The sequence below is a fragment of the Phaenicophaeus curvirostris genome, chromosome 2, assembly GCF_032191515.1.
Source record: "Phaenicophaeus curvirostris isolate KB17595 chromosome 2, BPBGC_Pcur_1.0, whole genome shotgun sequence".
NCBI lineage: Eukaryota > Metazoa > Chordata > Aves > Cuculiformes > Cuculidae > Phaenicophaeus > Phaenicophaeus curvirostris.
This window is the reverse complement of record NC_091393.1, coordinates 106,082,489-106,098,475: the sequence shown is the minus strand read 5'-3', so window position 1 is coordinate 106,098,475 and position 15,987 is coordinate 106,082,489. Positions and strand designations below refer to the sequence as shown.

The 15,987-nt window shown below is 44.4% G+C and overlaps 1 protein-coding gene across 3 annotated transcripts in view; it reads right to left on the bottom strand.

Annotated features, from left to right (window-relative positions):
• The window catches only part of SLC24A3 (solute carrier family 24 member 3), a 209,137-nt gene that overhangs the window by 24,396 nt on the left and 168,754 nt on the right, over positions 1-15,987 (bottom strand). For 2 of the 3 annotated variants that reach the window (XM_069850350.1, XM_069850348.1), the window contains exons 10-15: positions 15,033-15,178; positions 11,633-11,793; positions 10,769-11,045; positions 9,038-9,204; positions 7,148-7,262; positions 6,173-6,285 (exon numbers count right to left, since the gene is read on the bottom strand). In XM_069850350.1, the coding sequence (XP_069706451.1) occupies positions 6,173-6,285; positions 7,148-7,262; positions 9,038-9,204; positions 10,769-11,045; positions 11,633-11,793; positions 15,033-15,178 (979 nt within the window). The remainder of the gene's footprint in view (positions 1-6,172; positions 6,286-7,147; positions 7,263-9,037; positions 9,205-10,768; positions 11,046-11,632; positions 11,794-15,032; positions 15,179-15,987) is intronic. The other variant, XM_069850349.1, reaches the window with a different exon arrangement.

Below are 15,987 nucleotides of genomic sequence, written 5' to 3'. Positions count from 1 at the left end.
AACAGAAGGCCAAGAGCTCCAGCAGGAGGGCGTCCAAGTGACCTCTAAGTAGTGGAGATGGAAGCTCCAATGGGCGGCACAGAGGAAGGCAGAGTCAATTCCTGGACATTAATGGGTGTCCAGAAATAACAAGGACTCTTAAAATAATAAACACATAGTCAGTTAGAGACTAGATATTTTAGAAACAGAAGGAATCTGATGTGGAAGCTGTTTAATGTTGACTGGATTTGCCTTTTGATAGGAAAGCCATCCCAAACCAAGAACTGCGGGATTAACAACTGAGGTGAAGGAAAAGGTGGAAGGCAGAGGAGGACCTTTTCTTCCCTGCATCAACACTAACATTTTCCTGGAAAAGCACAAGATGGAGCATTCTCTAGCTTGTGTTTGGAGTGACTCCAGTCAGTACTGGAAGGGAAAGAATAAAAATCAAACATTCCACATTGAAGATCACACTGAGACAGACCTGGTTTGTGGTAACAGATACACGCAGACGAGGCTGGATGAATGATAGCGGAGAAAAGTGCCCTGAAGCATACAGTGGTTTTGTAAAGCACTGCCTGGTGTGCCAGCTTCCTATATCACAGCATGTGGGTGCAGACCCCCTGTTCAGGCTGAGGCTGGGACTCCTCTGCAGTCTCTGCTTGTGGTGTACCCACATCTACAGCAAAACGTTTCATTTAAAGGAGGAAAACAGAAGCAGGGGGACTTCCTTCTCTAAAACAGGTAACAGATGCTGCCAAGATGATGCCTGAGATAGAATAAAATAAATAATAAGCTGGAACATCCATCAACAACTGACCTGGGAAAAGAGCAGTCAGAACTGGGAGAGGCAACTAATCAAAATGACTGTGATTTAGCAATCCAGGACCAGGATGTGTCTCAAGAGATTCACAGTCTATTGCCAGTTCTGCCACTTACCTACTGTGTGACCTCCAGCAAGTCCATCACTCTCTCTCTGACAGGTCCCTTCCTGCTCTTTTCCTGTCTTATCTATTAGATCACAAGATTCCCATCCCTCAAGCACTGTCTCATAGAGTGAACTTGTTTAAACAAGAAGTCCTGATTCTGCAAGGGGCTTTTTGTGGCTGCTGCCAAGCACATGACAAAACCAGGCAGTAACCAGGATCTTGTGGGACAATGCTTTCAATATATTGACATCTCAGAACCAGCCACAAGCTTGCAGGCTACATCTCAGGGGTTGGTATTGGGACTGGTGTTGTTGCATCTTTGTTGCTGACAGTGGGATTGAATGCACCCTCAACAAGCTTTCCAATGACACCAGGCTGTGCAGTGCGGTTAACACACCGGAGGGAAGGGATGCCATCCAGAGGAATCTGGACAGGCTTGAGAGGTGTGCCTGTGTGAACCTCATGAAGTTCAACAAGCCCAAGTGCAAGGTTCTGCCCCTGGGTTGGGGCAATCCCAAGCATAAGTACAGGCTGAGCGGAGAATGGACTGACAGCAGCCATTAAAAGAAGGGCTTGGGGATGCTGGTGGATGAGAACCTCGACTTGAGCCAGCAATGTGTGCTTGCAACCCAAAAAGCCAACTGTGCCCTCAGATTCATCCAATGAAGTGTGACCAGAAGTTTGAGGGAGGGGACTCTGCCCCTCTACTCTGCTCTTGTGAGACCTCACCTGGTGTCCCGCATTCAGTTCTGGTATCCTTAGTACAGGAAGGACACGGATCTGTTAGACCAAGTCCAGAGGAGGCCACAATAATGATCAGAGGGCTGGAGCACTTGTCATACAAGGACAGGCTGAGAGAGGTGGAGTTGTTCAGCCTAGAGAAGAGGAGGCTTCAGGGAGAGCTTACAGCAGCTGAAAAGAGGGCCTATAGGAAAGCTGGGGCGCTGTATCAAGGAGTGCAGGGACAAGAAAAGGGGGTATGATTTTAAGCTGAAAGAGGGGAGATGCAGATGATCTATTAGGAAGAAATCACAGAATCATAGAATAACCAGGTTGGAAGAGACCCACCGGATCATCGAGTCCAACCGTTCCTATCAAACACTAAACCATGTCCCTCAGCACCTAGTCCACCTGTACCTTAAACACCTCCAGGGAAGGTGACTCAACCACCTTCTTGGGCAGCCTATTCCAGTGTCCAATGATCCTTTCTGTGAAAAATTTTTTCCTAATGTCCAGCCGAAACCTCCCCTGGCGAAGCTTGAGGCCATTTCCTCTTGTCCTGTCCCCTGTCACTTGGGAGAAGAGGCCAGCACCCTCCTCTCTACAACCTCCTTTCAGGTAGTTGTAGAGAGCAATGAGGTCTCCCCTCAGCCTCCTCATCTCAAGGCTAAACAACCCCAGCTCTCTCAGCCGCTCCTCATAAGGCCAGTTCTCCAGCCCCTTCACCAGCTTCGTTGCTCTTCTCTGGACTCGCTCATGTTCTTCTATGAGGGTGGTAAGGCATTGGCACAGGTTGCCCAGAGAAGTAATGGATGCTCCATCCCTGGAGGTGTTCAAGGCCAGATTGGCTAAGGCTTTAAGCAATCTGATGCAGTGGGAGGTGTCCCTGCCCATGGCAGGCATGTTGGAACTGGATGATCTTTAAAGTCCCTTTCAACCCAAACCATTCTATGAGTCTATGATCTCATCCAAAGCTCTCTGCTTACCTAAAATCAAAATGCACCACTTGTAAAATAGGCTCTGAAACACCTATCTGCCCTTAGGGAGTTCAAAGAATGCTCAAACACAAGCTCCTTCTACACAGGGTGCTACAGCAGCTGAAAGTACCATTAGTGGTGAGATTGCTCTTCACATTCAGAATGAAACCCCATAAATCTCTTTCTGGTTGGGAGCAGCTGCTCAGCTGGTTAGCGTGTGAAGCCACTCTACCGCATGTGGCTGAGAAAGTTCAGAATGCACATAAACACAGGACACCACACTGCCACATGCGTGAGAACAGTGCAGCACAGAGTAAAGGGGAAGAAAAAGGGAGCAGATCCTCTTCTCCATTTCCACGTGGCAATATGCCAGGTCTCTTTACAGCAGCATTAACAGGGAGTAAATTTTGGCTACAGGGGATTCTGAGTCAGGCAGCCTGGTTTTACAAAGTATGATATAAGAGAAACATTGTACTCTGGAGAAAGTCCTGAGTGCTTAGACTTCCAGAAAAATAAGATTGGAGGGGGCTTCTATGAGGTTCTTCTGCATTAAAGCTTAACTTCCAAATCACACAGTCCTACTTTTCTTGGCTTCCACAAAAGCTATTACTGCCTTAGCTGCTAGTTTATTAAAATACATTTACTCTTTAGTTTCAATAAGAGCTTAACTTTGCCATAGTCCCCTTACATTAAACATCCTGGGGAGGCAATCATGGGTTTGGATGGCTATGCAAAAGTAATCACAATCAAACAAGCTCTTTTGTCTTTCCTTCTCTCTGTACACAAGACAAGTGCATCATCGTAAAATGGTTTGGGTTGGAAGGGACCTTAAAGATCATCCAGTTCCACCACCGTGCCACTGACAGGGACACTTTCCACTGTATCAAGTTGCTCAAAGCCCCATTTAACCTGGCCTTCAACACCGCCATGGACTGAGGAGTTCTTCTTTAGGAGGAGATGCTACAAAGGCAAATTTGGATCCTGCCGAACACCAAAGAAATAGTCCTAAATCAGGACTAATTGCCCAGAAATTATGTAGTGCTTCTGACTCACAGTCACATTGAGTGGACAAGCAAGTTGGCCTGTGAACCTCCACCCAGTGAGCAGGCTTTGCTCCCGTGAGCAGCCCAAGGCTCAGCCCGACACACCTCAGGGCCAGGAGCTCTGCAACTTCTGCCCTTGCTGACCTCTGTTCCAGGCACATCAGCCCAGCTCCCAGAATAACAACAGCACTTTGCAGCTCTTAATGCTGTCACCAGGCTACACCTAACCCAGCTAACTCTAGCCTTTTCTGCCAACTTAGTAATACTTAGAAAGTAATTACTAATAACTGAGGGGATGGAGGAGGGGTTTGATTTTGTTTTGAAGTCCAATTATCCAAGGATTTGGAGAGAAATCCAGGAACTGCAAGTGAAAACTAAGGAAATTCTCTTTGCTAATTGTGGGGCTGCTTCCAAGCCTGCCTTTTCTAACCACGTGATCACACAGTACAATGAAGATTTTGGGTGTGCTAAACACTGGTGACATTGTCATGCCTCCATGAAAGCTGGCTGCTTCTATTCAGCCACTTGTTTTCATCCTTTTCTGCAAAAATATAGATGAGCTACAGATAAACTGCTTATTAAAGAAAGGGATTTTATTCCTACAGCATTTCTTCCTTTTGTCACTCCTGTATTCAAGAAGAGGGACAATGCAAAGAACTACACATGGGTCTGCCTGACCTTGATCCCTGGGGAGGTGATAGACCAGATAATATAGGGAATAATTTCCAAACATATGAAGGACAAGAAGGTGATTGCACATAGACATACATATTTATGAAGGAGAAATCACTTTTACCCAGCCTGGTAGCTTTCTATGACGAGGTGGATTTATGGGATGAAGAAGAGCATGAGATGTTGTTTATGTTGACTTTAGCAAGGCTTTTGAACACCCTTACTGGCAGAGGAAGAAAAGACTTAAGTGGACAGTAGAGTAGACTAATAACTGGCTGAACTGCTGCACTCCAAGTCCAGCTTGAGGCCAGTCATGAGGGGTTTACTCCAGGGATCAATACTGCCTAACATCTTTATTAATGAACTGAACGGCAGAGCAGAGAACATCCTCAGCAAGTTTGCAGCTGATGTGAAACTTTGAGGGGTGGCAGATGCACCAGAAGGTTGTGCTGCCATCCAGAGGGACCTGGACTTGCTGGAGGAATGCACAGGCAGGAAACTCATGAAGATCAACAAAGGGAAATGAAAAGTCCTGCACTTACTTGGGAAGGAATAAACCCATGCATTAGTACATGTTAGGGCTGACCAACTGGAAAGCAGCATGGCAGAATAAGACATGTTTATCCTGGTGAACAATAAGCTGAAGTTCACAATGCACCCTTGTGGCATGGAGCACCAACAGCATCCTGGGCTGCATTAGAAGTGTTGCCAGCAGACAGGGGCAGATGATCCTTCTCTGCTCAGCACTGGTGAGACACATTTGGAGCACTTGATCCAGATCTAGGCTCCTCAACAGATGGAAGATAATGGACTCACTGGAGCTTGTCCAGTGAAGGCCCACAGGTTGAGTTAAGGGACAGCATCTGACACACAAAATGCTGAAAGAGCTGGGACTTTTCTGCCTGAAGAAAAGAAGATTCAGGGGGATCTTACCTATGTGTGTAAGCACCTGATGGGAAAGAAGGTGCAGCCAGACTCTTCTGAATGGCATCCATTGAAAAGACAAGGGGCATCACACACAATTTTAAATACAGAAATTCCATTTAAACATAAGAATGCTTTTTTACATGACAGTGGTCAGATATCATAACTGGCTTCTCACAGCAGCTGTGCAGTCTCCATCCTTAGAGGTAATTCAAGACCCAACTGGACGTGGTCCTAATCATCCTGCCCTAGCTGACCTTGCATTGAACAGAGGGTTGCGAACCATGTGATAGCCAGAGGCAACTTCCCTCTGGGACTTCACGGCATCTCCCGCTCTTCCTTCTCAGAAGGGAGCTTTCAGCAATTTTGGGAGTGGGAGGGTGGTTCTTTTATAATTTGGGAAGTAAAGGAGGGTTTCACTGGTGTTGAGTAGGTTTTTTCAAACAGGAAAGCTGTGCAGCGTTTCCTAACAATGGTCATGCTCTGAAGTATCCAGTTACTTAATAGCTTCCTTCATCTTCCAGAGTGTTAAAAGTTTAGTAATGCTAGAATTTCTCTTACCAAAAGCCTACAGGTCTGCTTTATCCTTTACTTTCCACTTATCTGTTTATCTCTTGTCTTATTTAAACCAGGATCGTTATCCTACTTGCAACACATTCAAGTGTGTGAAAATACAGTATACTTTAGTGAGTCAGCTTATTTCAGCACAGACTACTGCATTTAAGGAGGAAATGGAAACTCCTGTCCTCCAAAGGATGAGGAATGTCCGCTGACAATTAATTGCTACTTCTCCCAAATTGTAACAGAGCCAAACTACTTGTGTCTTCAAATCCAATCCAAAGAATTTTGGACTTAAGTTTTTTTTCTTAAAGACACTGTTTTACATGATTAAGTAAATAAGATTCATGTGAATAAATGTAGGACTTACGTATGATCCATAATTCACTGCTAGGGTCTGCAAAGCCCATGGGAGGCCTAGGCCTATTAAAATATCAAAAACATTGCTTCCAATGGAGTTGGACACAGCCATATCCCCCATACCTGCAGGAATGGAAACAATGGACAATCAGACTTCCAACTTTTAAACAAAAATACATTAATCTGAGCTAATCCAGACAATTGCCACGTACTAATGCAAAGAGTTAAGGGAAAACCCCTCATCCCATCACTTCCCTTTCCTCTTTGCCCTCCCCAACACACAAGGCCAGCAGGGTTGAAGGGGCTGAATCCACCTCTTGGGATCATCTGAGAACTCCTCTCAACCAATCCTCCTCTGCCGTGGGGGCCATGGCAACTGGCGGTGCTGGCTGTGACCTGTCGGCACTTTGATGCCATGCTCGGTGGGACTTGTGATGCTTTACTGTAACCATGACATATGAATGTCTATACTGGACCGGTTAGATCAGGTCTTCAGGTATTCTGTTAAGTAGCCAGTTGTTTCAATGAAGAGCCACTGTTTTTGCTCCCCAAAGCGGTATTGACAACTTCCTTTTTCTCTTAAAACAACAGTTCCTGGAGCCATAAGGGGCCTAAGGACGGAAGTTTCCCTTAAAAATAGTAGGATATTCCAGTCCTTATGGAGAAAAGCTTGAAAGTGACCTGGAAGACCCTCATACCATGTTCTAAGCAATTCTATAACACCAACATTTAAATTAAGAACAATGTGAATTTTGGAGAAGGTTTAAAGTTGACAATGGTGCAAAAACTTGTTCCATACCATCCTTAAGAGACTGTTTGCAATACCAACATAATTAATTTCCTTCTTTGTTTTTGTTTTAAATTTCAGCCTCAGGAAAAAGACTCTGCATATTTTCATGTTCAAAACACATCAGTGGTACCTAATGAGGAAGAGGACACAAGGAACCACTTCCATAGTGGTAAGACATTTCTGTGATGAACCTACCTTGCCTTGCTACAATAAGGCTTGCCATGCAGTCCGGCACACTGGTTCCAGCTGCCAAGAAAGTGATGCCCATGATGACATCTGGAATTCCCAGTGTGTAGCCAATAATTGTCACCTAAGGAGAGGAAATAAACTGTCAAGCTGTTCACAAGAATTAAAACCTGAGACCAACTTGGCCCAATTCTGCAAGATGCTGCGAGATGGAGTTTATTGCTCAGTGCAAACTCAAACTTTAAATAACGAGAAGCAGTGACAGGCTTTTTTGATACACTCATCGCCTGGCAGAGGACAGTAGTGACCTGCTATGGCTAACTGCATCACACCTTTCATCTACAAGTTTCCCGACACTAACCTGGAAAACAAACTATATGGTGGCCCTCTACCCTGTGTAACATGTTCCTGATCTTGGCAGAAGCTCATAGACTTTACTATATACAGACAATAGTTAAGCAGACACTAAAACAACCCCATGTTTCATTAAACTATGAAAATGCTACATGCAGGGGCACATCCCCAAGTGACTGCAAACAGTTCCTATTATTGGCAGAGAGGAGATATCTTTCATTTTCTCTTTCCTTTAGTATGTAATTCATGATAAATTAGTGTTCTTCAAATTGATATATTTTTTAAATTCAGATGCCTTTGTCTAATGCTACCAATTTCCTGTTAGCTACATTTAATTGCTCTTCTAATCTCTCTGCAGTGTCCTCCAAGAAACGTGAACCACATGACAGAAGCAACACCATGACCCTGTGTGAGCTCTGGTATTTCAGCTATGGAAAGCTGGGATAGCTTTTTTTCTTGAAAAACACCTGATCCTTGCAGATGAAAAGCAGAAGAAAACAAGTAAGTTCTTATTTCCTGTTTAGGGTGAGACGGGTTATTGAAAACAAAAGAAAATAGCCCCCTCCTCTGTAAATGCTTTGAGTAGTTCATAGGGAAAAGCCTGGCATTCATTTCTGCATTTAGTACAAGCATGAACTGTGAAAGCACTGACGAATTTTTTATTGTGTCCATCTTACCAGCAGGGAAGCAGTAGCCAGTGCTCCAGTAAGGTATTTCCATGCTCCTTGGGTCCCATGCAGAGAAGGACCATGAGTCTGGCATTCCATCACAAATGCAGCAGCCCCAAACCAGGCTTCCCCTGTTAGACCCTCTCCTGATGCCAATGCCCTGTCACTGTCTGTGTCTGCTTAAGTGTACAGAGTGCCTGTCTGTACACAATTCATATTGCAATATTACTGTAATCCTGCTAAGGATGACTTACGCTTTTCACCTACACATATCATGTAATGTGGCGTGCAGGAAGCTAAAAGGCTTGATGACCCAGCCAGCACACAAAACTCCCCTGTGAACAGGTCAACCTTGCCTGGATTTCCTTGTTTTCATGTTTATTTATCCCCTTCTACCTTTAGGATAATGAGGTAGAATTACATTCCTGTTGACTAGAGTAATTTGTGCAAGAATCCTGCTGAATGTCATACTTTGGTTCACTCTGAGTTCCAAGTGCTATTGATCTCTATGTCAAGCTCGAGTGCTCTATGTCAAGCCTGCTCACTCCAAGAAAAGAAAAAGTTATTGAGGACAGATTCTTACTAGCATCAAGGTCTCTTCACAGTGCCCTGCACAACAAGTTATTAAAGTGTAATTTTTTCCCATGTTAAAGAATCTGGGTGAAATTCTAGCCCTGAATCAAGTTCAATGGGCATGGCTACTGGTCCTTATTTTTGTTCTCTGAGTGTGGACAGGTCTAGCAGAAATGGAAGCAGACTGAAGGCTTGCCATGTAAAAATTCAGGTATGTAGAAATTTCTACATGTTTCTCTAAGCTGAGAAAACCCATTCCTGTTGCCTGTACCAGGCTGTGGTTTCTGCTTTAGCTGATACATACCATCCACACCATCATGTAGGAGAAAGCTGCAATCCAGAGGGTAGAAGAAGCAAAGGTAACCATAAACCATTTTTCCAAGTGGGGTTTGTTACAGTTGGGTACTGTGAAGTATAGGACAAAACTCAACGGCCATGTGAAGAGCCACTTCAAGATTTCTACCTTGCCAGCTGTAAAACAAAAAAGGGAAACAACCACAATTCTAGTCTGCTTTAGTCCAGAATGTTATTACTTTGTTAACATTAACAAGCAAGATGCCAGGGACACCTCAGCCTAACTGCTGTTCAAACAGATAATGAAAAGATATTCCTTGTTCAGAAGATCACTGTGTGATGGCAGAGATGGGAGGATGGAGAAGGGAAGGAAGAGGAAGTACCTCCCTGAGAGTCTGTTAAGTAATGAGTCAGAGCACACCTCCTACCCTCCCTGGGTTGAGTTCTTAGAGGTGCCACATATAAAGCACATTCTAGAAAAAGATCTGATCCATCTTCAGTCATCTAATGAGAGGGTACAGGAAAGATGGAGCCAGGTCCTTCACAGAAATGCACAAGGAAATTATAAGAGCCAGTAGACTCAACTTGCAGTAAGGGACATTCAGTATAAATGCTACCATAACTTATACATCTTTTTTTTTTTTTTTCCCCTACCATAAGGGTGGTCAAAAAAGACTGTGCGATCTCCACCCTTATCAAAACTCAACTGGATGCAGCTTTGGGCAACCTGCTCTGAGCAGGGGTTTGAACCAGAGATCTCCAAAGGTCCATGCCAACCATTTCCATACTATGCATCCAGTGTAATGGTCCACAGGACATCTAAATTACTTTCTTCAAGGCCCAGTTTTTTTCCTTACTCGAACTACAGCTATTCTGTTTGAGTGAGGAGATCTGAAAAGGAGTTCCCAAAACCATACTTCACCTGTAAAGAGCAGGACCAGTCCCTACAGTATTCTGGCTTATCTGTGACAAGGCAAGTCTTGCCAGCTGTGGCAACTGTGAGTCAAAGGCAGGACAGGGATACGTTATAATCAACACAGGAGAACAGCACTGATGGGTAAGATGGATTTGGCGAAAAGGAGACTTCCACCCTGCAGGAGCACTGCTCTGCAACCTCAGGAACGTGTGGTTTTTCACATGTCGTGCATCTGTTCTGACTTTCCAAACCCTCTAGAAAGAGTGAGAAGATACTGTGGCTGTGCCTAGTTAAGAGGCACCCAAGACCTTCTTTTGTCACCATCCACATCAGCACCACCACTGCCTTGCCTCTGGTAGCACTAAACCTTACCACCAATGTAAAAAGAGCACCCATTAAAGATAAGTCCTAGATGGAGACACATCTGACTGGCTTTCAGGAACCTTGTCAGTGGCCCCAGCATTCTCAGCTTTCTCTGCAGTCAGCAGAGAGAGATGCGTGTCTCCTGAGGGTGACCCAGGTTTTGGGGACGGGAAGCACCTCACGGAGATTGCTGCCTCTCTCTTCTGACTGCAACAGCAGCACCAGGCCAAAGCATGAGCTACACCAAAGGTGTGTCCAAGCCCAGGAATCTGCATCTTGAGAAGTTTCTGCTGCTTCCCATTTCCTCTCATCTTTTACATGTGACCAGGAACTACAATGTGAGGTGCGGGCTGATGGGAGCTCTCGGAGACATTTCTACCTCAACATGTGCCTGCAATGCTTTCTAGCATACCCAAACTGAATTTTGCTTTCTGGAACAACAGAAACCCAAGAGCTTCTTACTGGGTAGGTCAAAAGGTGTGTACGGCCCTTCATGGTCATCGTCGTCGTCATCTTCTTCCTCTTCCTCATCATTTTCATTGTTCTCATTATCCTCATTCTCGTTCTCTGTCTCATTCCCAGCCTCAGCCATGTCTTCATCCCGCCGTGTGCCGTTCACGCCTCGCTCAGCAGAGTTGCTGGGGCCTGTTCCATTCTCAACCACATGCTTGATAGGTATTTTGATTGCTACTTCTGACTCACCATTGGTGTATGTCCTGCTATTGATCAGCCTTTGTCTCTGTAAATACAGGCACAAACTCTTGCTGAAAGACATATTTTTTTTTAAAATTTGATTTTCTAAAAAGAAAGTGAGGAACAGAGAAAGAAAAATGTGCAGATTTCTTTAAAAATTTGGTTTTAAAGGATGAAAAAGGATGAATTTTGATCAGGTGTAACATGATGCTTGCTTGCAGATGAGTAGATAAATCTCCCATATAAAGCTTCTATAAGAGAAGGACCAGTGGCTGTAGAATTGACTCCAGCAGTACTCCAAGACCAAGATGAGAGCAAGTGCAGACTTAGTGAGCTCCACATTATTAAATAACTGTAAGCAATTTTAATGACTTATCAATGCATATGACACTTCTTTTCAGCAACAGCTACAGGTAATATAACCAGGTAACAACCTGAAATTTTCTCTGCTAAAATCTCTGTGGAGACAGATAGCAAGGAATGATTTAAAGTCAGTCTCAGAAGGATAACATCTGGGAAAATGCTATCAGGGATCCAGAAGAAACATAACAGTTCCATTTCAACCCAAACATTGCTAAAGGAAAAGGAAAATTCGTAAGAAAAAGGGGAGGTGGGGGGAAATAAAAGACGTACCTCATTGATTAACATGCGGCTGGCCATGGAGAGACGTGTTTTGGGAGGGAAGTGGCTGGTTATCATGATCCGGAGCCCAGCCTCAGAAAATGAAAGCTGGTGTGGGTAGGCAGACAGCAGCTCATCCACCATGATCACTGAGGCTTTACGGTGGAAATTTCCTGCAGTCAAGGAACAAAGAGAAATTGAGGTCTTCTTCCAGCAGTCTCTCTCTCTGCCCTGCATGGCTTTCAGAAGAATAAACTTGTAGGTTCCAGAAGTCCTTTGTAATAACCTTTCCTTCAGCTACTGCCATTCAAAATATGCCACATCTGTCCTCAATTTCAGTCTTTAAATAAATAGCCAACATGGTATCCTCAGTCATGCCCACTGCAGAGAATTAAATCTGCTCAGCATAGTTCATCAGAGCCTCACGTTAAGGAGATCACTGCTTCCACAGCAGCTATTCCACCAAGGTAGAAATGGTGGCGTGGTAAAGCTGCAGTGATTCCACTGTTATAATCTGCACTTCTGTGAGGATATTGGCCTCACCCACTGTTAACTGGACACAAGGGTGAGGAAATTGTCACTGTGTTCCTGTGGTGCACCAAGGCACCATGTTCCTCCATCCTGGGCTCACAGCTCAAGGCTGGGGAAGTGCTGTTAAACCCGGCAGCAAGCGCACATGCCAGCCCGTGAGGTGTGACCCACAGCACAGGAACAAAGGCATAAGGAGATAGGGGCAGTACCAGAATCACGTTTCAGCTGGAGCACAGTGCCCATGACTACTAGGGTGGCACAGTATCCATCCTTCTGTACCTGGATGCTATCTCAGGCTGTGAATTCCCAGCCAGGACTGAGACTTGGCAGCAGGGAAACCTGAGTCCTTCCCCAGCACATCTCTGCATTGGTTTATTAAAATCAATACTGAACACTGGCAAAGGTTTCATGGTATTACTATTTATTACCATCACTGTTGCCTTATGGAAGAGTATCTCCTTGGCCTTAGTGTCACTTTTTTTCGGACTGAGAATTTTTCCATGGATTGGGGTAGATATGTGGGGTCATCCGTATTAAAAAAAAAAAATCTAAACAGCCAGAAAATTTTTCCTTGTGACTTTTTCTATGCTGGCATTTCCAGCATGGCACTCGGGAGAAATGCCCCAAACAGAAAAATCCTTCTGTTTTGATTCTTCTTGATTCTCTGTTCAGAAAAGGCCTCGGAAAACAAATGGGAATGTCTGGGCTGTTCGTGTCCCCATGCTACTGGTGGGTGTGCAGAGCAGTGCCACTCGCGTGTCTGGGCCCCTGATGGCCCACTGCCAAGGAAATATGGGAAACACGTGCATGAAAATGAAGCAATCCTTCCATCTTCTTTCCTCAGCCACTTTGAGTAACTGCAAGTGTCCAAATCAAAAATTTACCAGCAACTGAGCAGTGTCATGCATAGATGCATTCTGGGGAGATTTAAACCAAATCCCACAATCAGTTGGGGAGGTACTGTTTAGAAAAGCTTATAGTGATAGGACTAGGGGCAATAGGTATAAACTGGAGAGGGGTAGATTTAGACTTGACATAAGATAGAATTTCTTCACCATGAGGGTGGTGAGGCACTGGCACAGGTTGCCCAGGAAAGCCGTGGCTGCCCCATCCCTGGAGGTGTTCAAGGCCAAGCTGGATCAGGCTTTGAGTAGCCTGATCTAGTGGGATATGTCCCTGCCCATGGCAAGGGAGTTGGAACTAGATGATCTTTAAGGTCTCTTCCGACCCAAACTATTCTGTGATTCTCTGAATCAGAACTGCGTCATTCATGTGTAATCCTGAGGCCACTGGATAAACCTAGATGAATAAGGCCTGAGTTTATACTTACTGAGTTTTACCAGTTTAGCTTTCCTGGTACAGTACAGTCATCTTGCCAGCACAGTTTCGCTGTTGAAAGCCCCGTGCTACAGAGAGCTGTTCCCACAAAAGCAACTTCCCCAAACCAGAGCACAGAGCACTCAGAAAAGCCTTCCCTCAGCAATAAGGGAAGTAACACCATAGTGGGCCTCTGGTAGATTCAAAGTGTTTGAGGTCAGCAAATAAACCCCTCTATATTTCATGGTTATTTGCTTACTGTACATAATGTCTTTCAATTGCGGTTTACAGGAAAAGAGAGAACCATTTTGGTTAATTTTTGTTTTCAGTCCAGTGAAACAAAAAAGGGCAGCCCATCTGTAGCAAGAGGCCAGGACTGTTTTAGATGAGTTACAGCTCCTCTCAAGTTAAATTAATGACTGGGGGTATGCATTGTTCCCGTGGATAGGTGCATATAAATCCCAAGCAGTTGCTGCACATGCTTGCTGACTTGCAAAGATAAAAAAATTATGCTCTGTAAATACAGTTTAGCACATGATTGCAAATGTCAACACAGGAAAGACATAGATGTGTTGGAGCAAGTCCAGAGGATGCCACAAAGATAATCTGAGGGCTGGAGCACCTCCCATACATAGGCAGGCTGAGAGAGTTGGGGTTGTTCAGCCTAGAGAAGGCTCTGGAGAGACCTTAGAGAAGCCTTACAGTTGTGAAAGGGGCTACAGGAAAGCTGGGGAGGGGGCTCTTAATCAAGGAGTGCAGGGACAGGATGAGGGGGAATAGTTCTGAGCTCAAAGAGGGGAGATTTAGATTAGGTACTAGGAAGGAATGTTTTCCTGTGAGGACAGTGAGGCACTGGCACAGGTTGCTCAGAGAAATCATGGATGCCCCATCCCTAAGAGTGTTCACGGCCAAAGTGAATGAGGCTTTGGACAACCTGATGCAGCAGAAGGTGTCCCTGTCCATGGCAGGGGTTTGGAACTGGATGATCTTTGAGGTCCCTTTCAACCCAAACCATTCTAGGACTATAATTCTACGAAAAGCACACATTAAGCTACTGTTGGTGGAGTGGGTGAATTTTTGTTAAGTTCAAGAAATACCTTCATTTTTATACATGATTGTGACTAAAGTCAAATGAAAGCAGATTTCAGCCAAATGAAATCCACTATAAGATCACTTGTACGGAAAAGCTGTGCACATTCAAGACAGCATGTGTAGTAAGAGTACGCTACCTAGACCAACAGAGTCCCCACCCTCCCCAGTGAACTGTGTGCACTAGTGTAAGTAGAGCTTTTTCTCCCTGCTTAATTTATGTTACTTTGGAATGGAGTTACATTTAACTGGAGGTACTAGATGTAAATGGGCATCTTCAGTGCAGAATAACAGCGCCCACAGGAGGACTTACAACGGCATGGCTACAACCATCTAGGTTTCTTGCAGAAGGGTTACAGAACAGCCATCTCCCCGCCTATTTCATGGCTGATAAGACAGAAGCAGCCCCCATTGTACTGACTAGCAGACAAACTTGTAAACATACAGAATGATGCAAGCAAGCAGGGTGACTTACTGGAACAGTTACCTTTCTTTAGTAATACCACTGTGGCATCACAGTTGCTGTTATCGTCCATTTCCGTGTTACTTGCTAAACCATTCACCATATTAGCAGAGTTTTTTGTCTTCCTTTCAAAGCAATGATGTATGGTTGAGTTGTACCTGCACAAATGAAACAAATACTAGATATACCCTCATTCCTTCTATGTGGATTTCTTGACACTCTTCGTTTCCTAGGCCCATATCTTGTGTGATCCAACTAAGGAAGGGAAGAAAACCTCTCTAGTTTTAAGGAAATCTAGCCACAGTATGCCAGAGCTCTAAGTAAATTGTATATAATGCAACCCCTCCATATCCAGAAGGCTATGAAAGATATAAGACAGGAATCCTGAATGCCGTGTATGCTTGTGTACTATGTGTAATTAATCCACTGTATAGCAAATGATTACTTGTCATCATCCACATTTATTTTTTAGCACAGAATCACACCTGAGCACAAGTATTGTTTTACCTGTGAAAACCAGAAACACAGGACCATACGCTAAGTTCTTTTACAACTTTGAGGCATGTGGGAAGATCATCTTATTTTATTTAGAGTAGCCAGAAGCTGACACAAACATAAGCCAAAGATCTCATCACGATACTCAAAGGCAAGGGTAGACAACTGTGAACATATGGCTGAGGTCCCTAACCAAGCTGACAACCTCCCCAACTACATCCGAACAGTTCTAAAACATCTGTTCGCACCACAGCATTGCTTTCAGACAAAAAAATTGTTCTTGGTTCAGACATTACCTTGGTGTTCTGTTAACTGTTGCAAAGGTGAAGCTACCCTCCATGTTAAAGAAAAAGTTTCTAATAATCAGAAGTGAGATGAATTCTGACTCGTGTTCCCTTCAAACCAGCCTGAGTGTTTTGCTGTTCTCACTGAGAATTGCTCTCACAATATTTACACTATTCATCATTTCAAA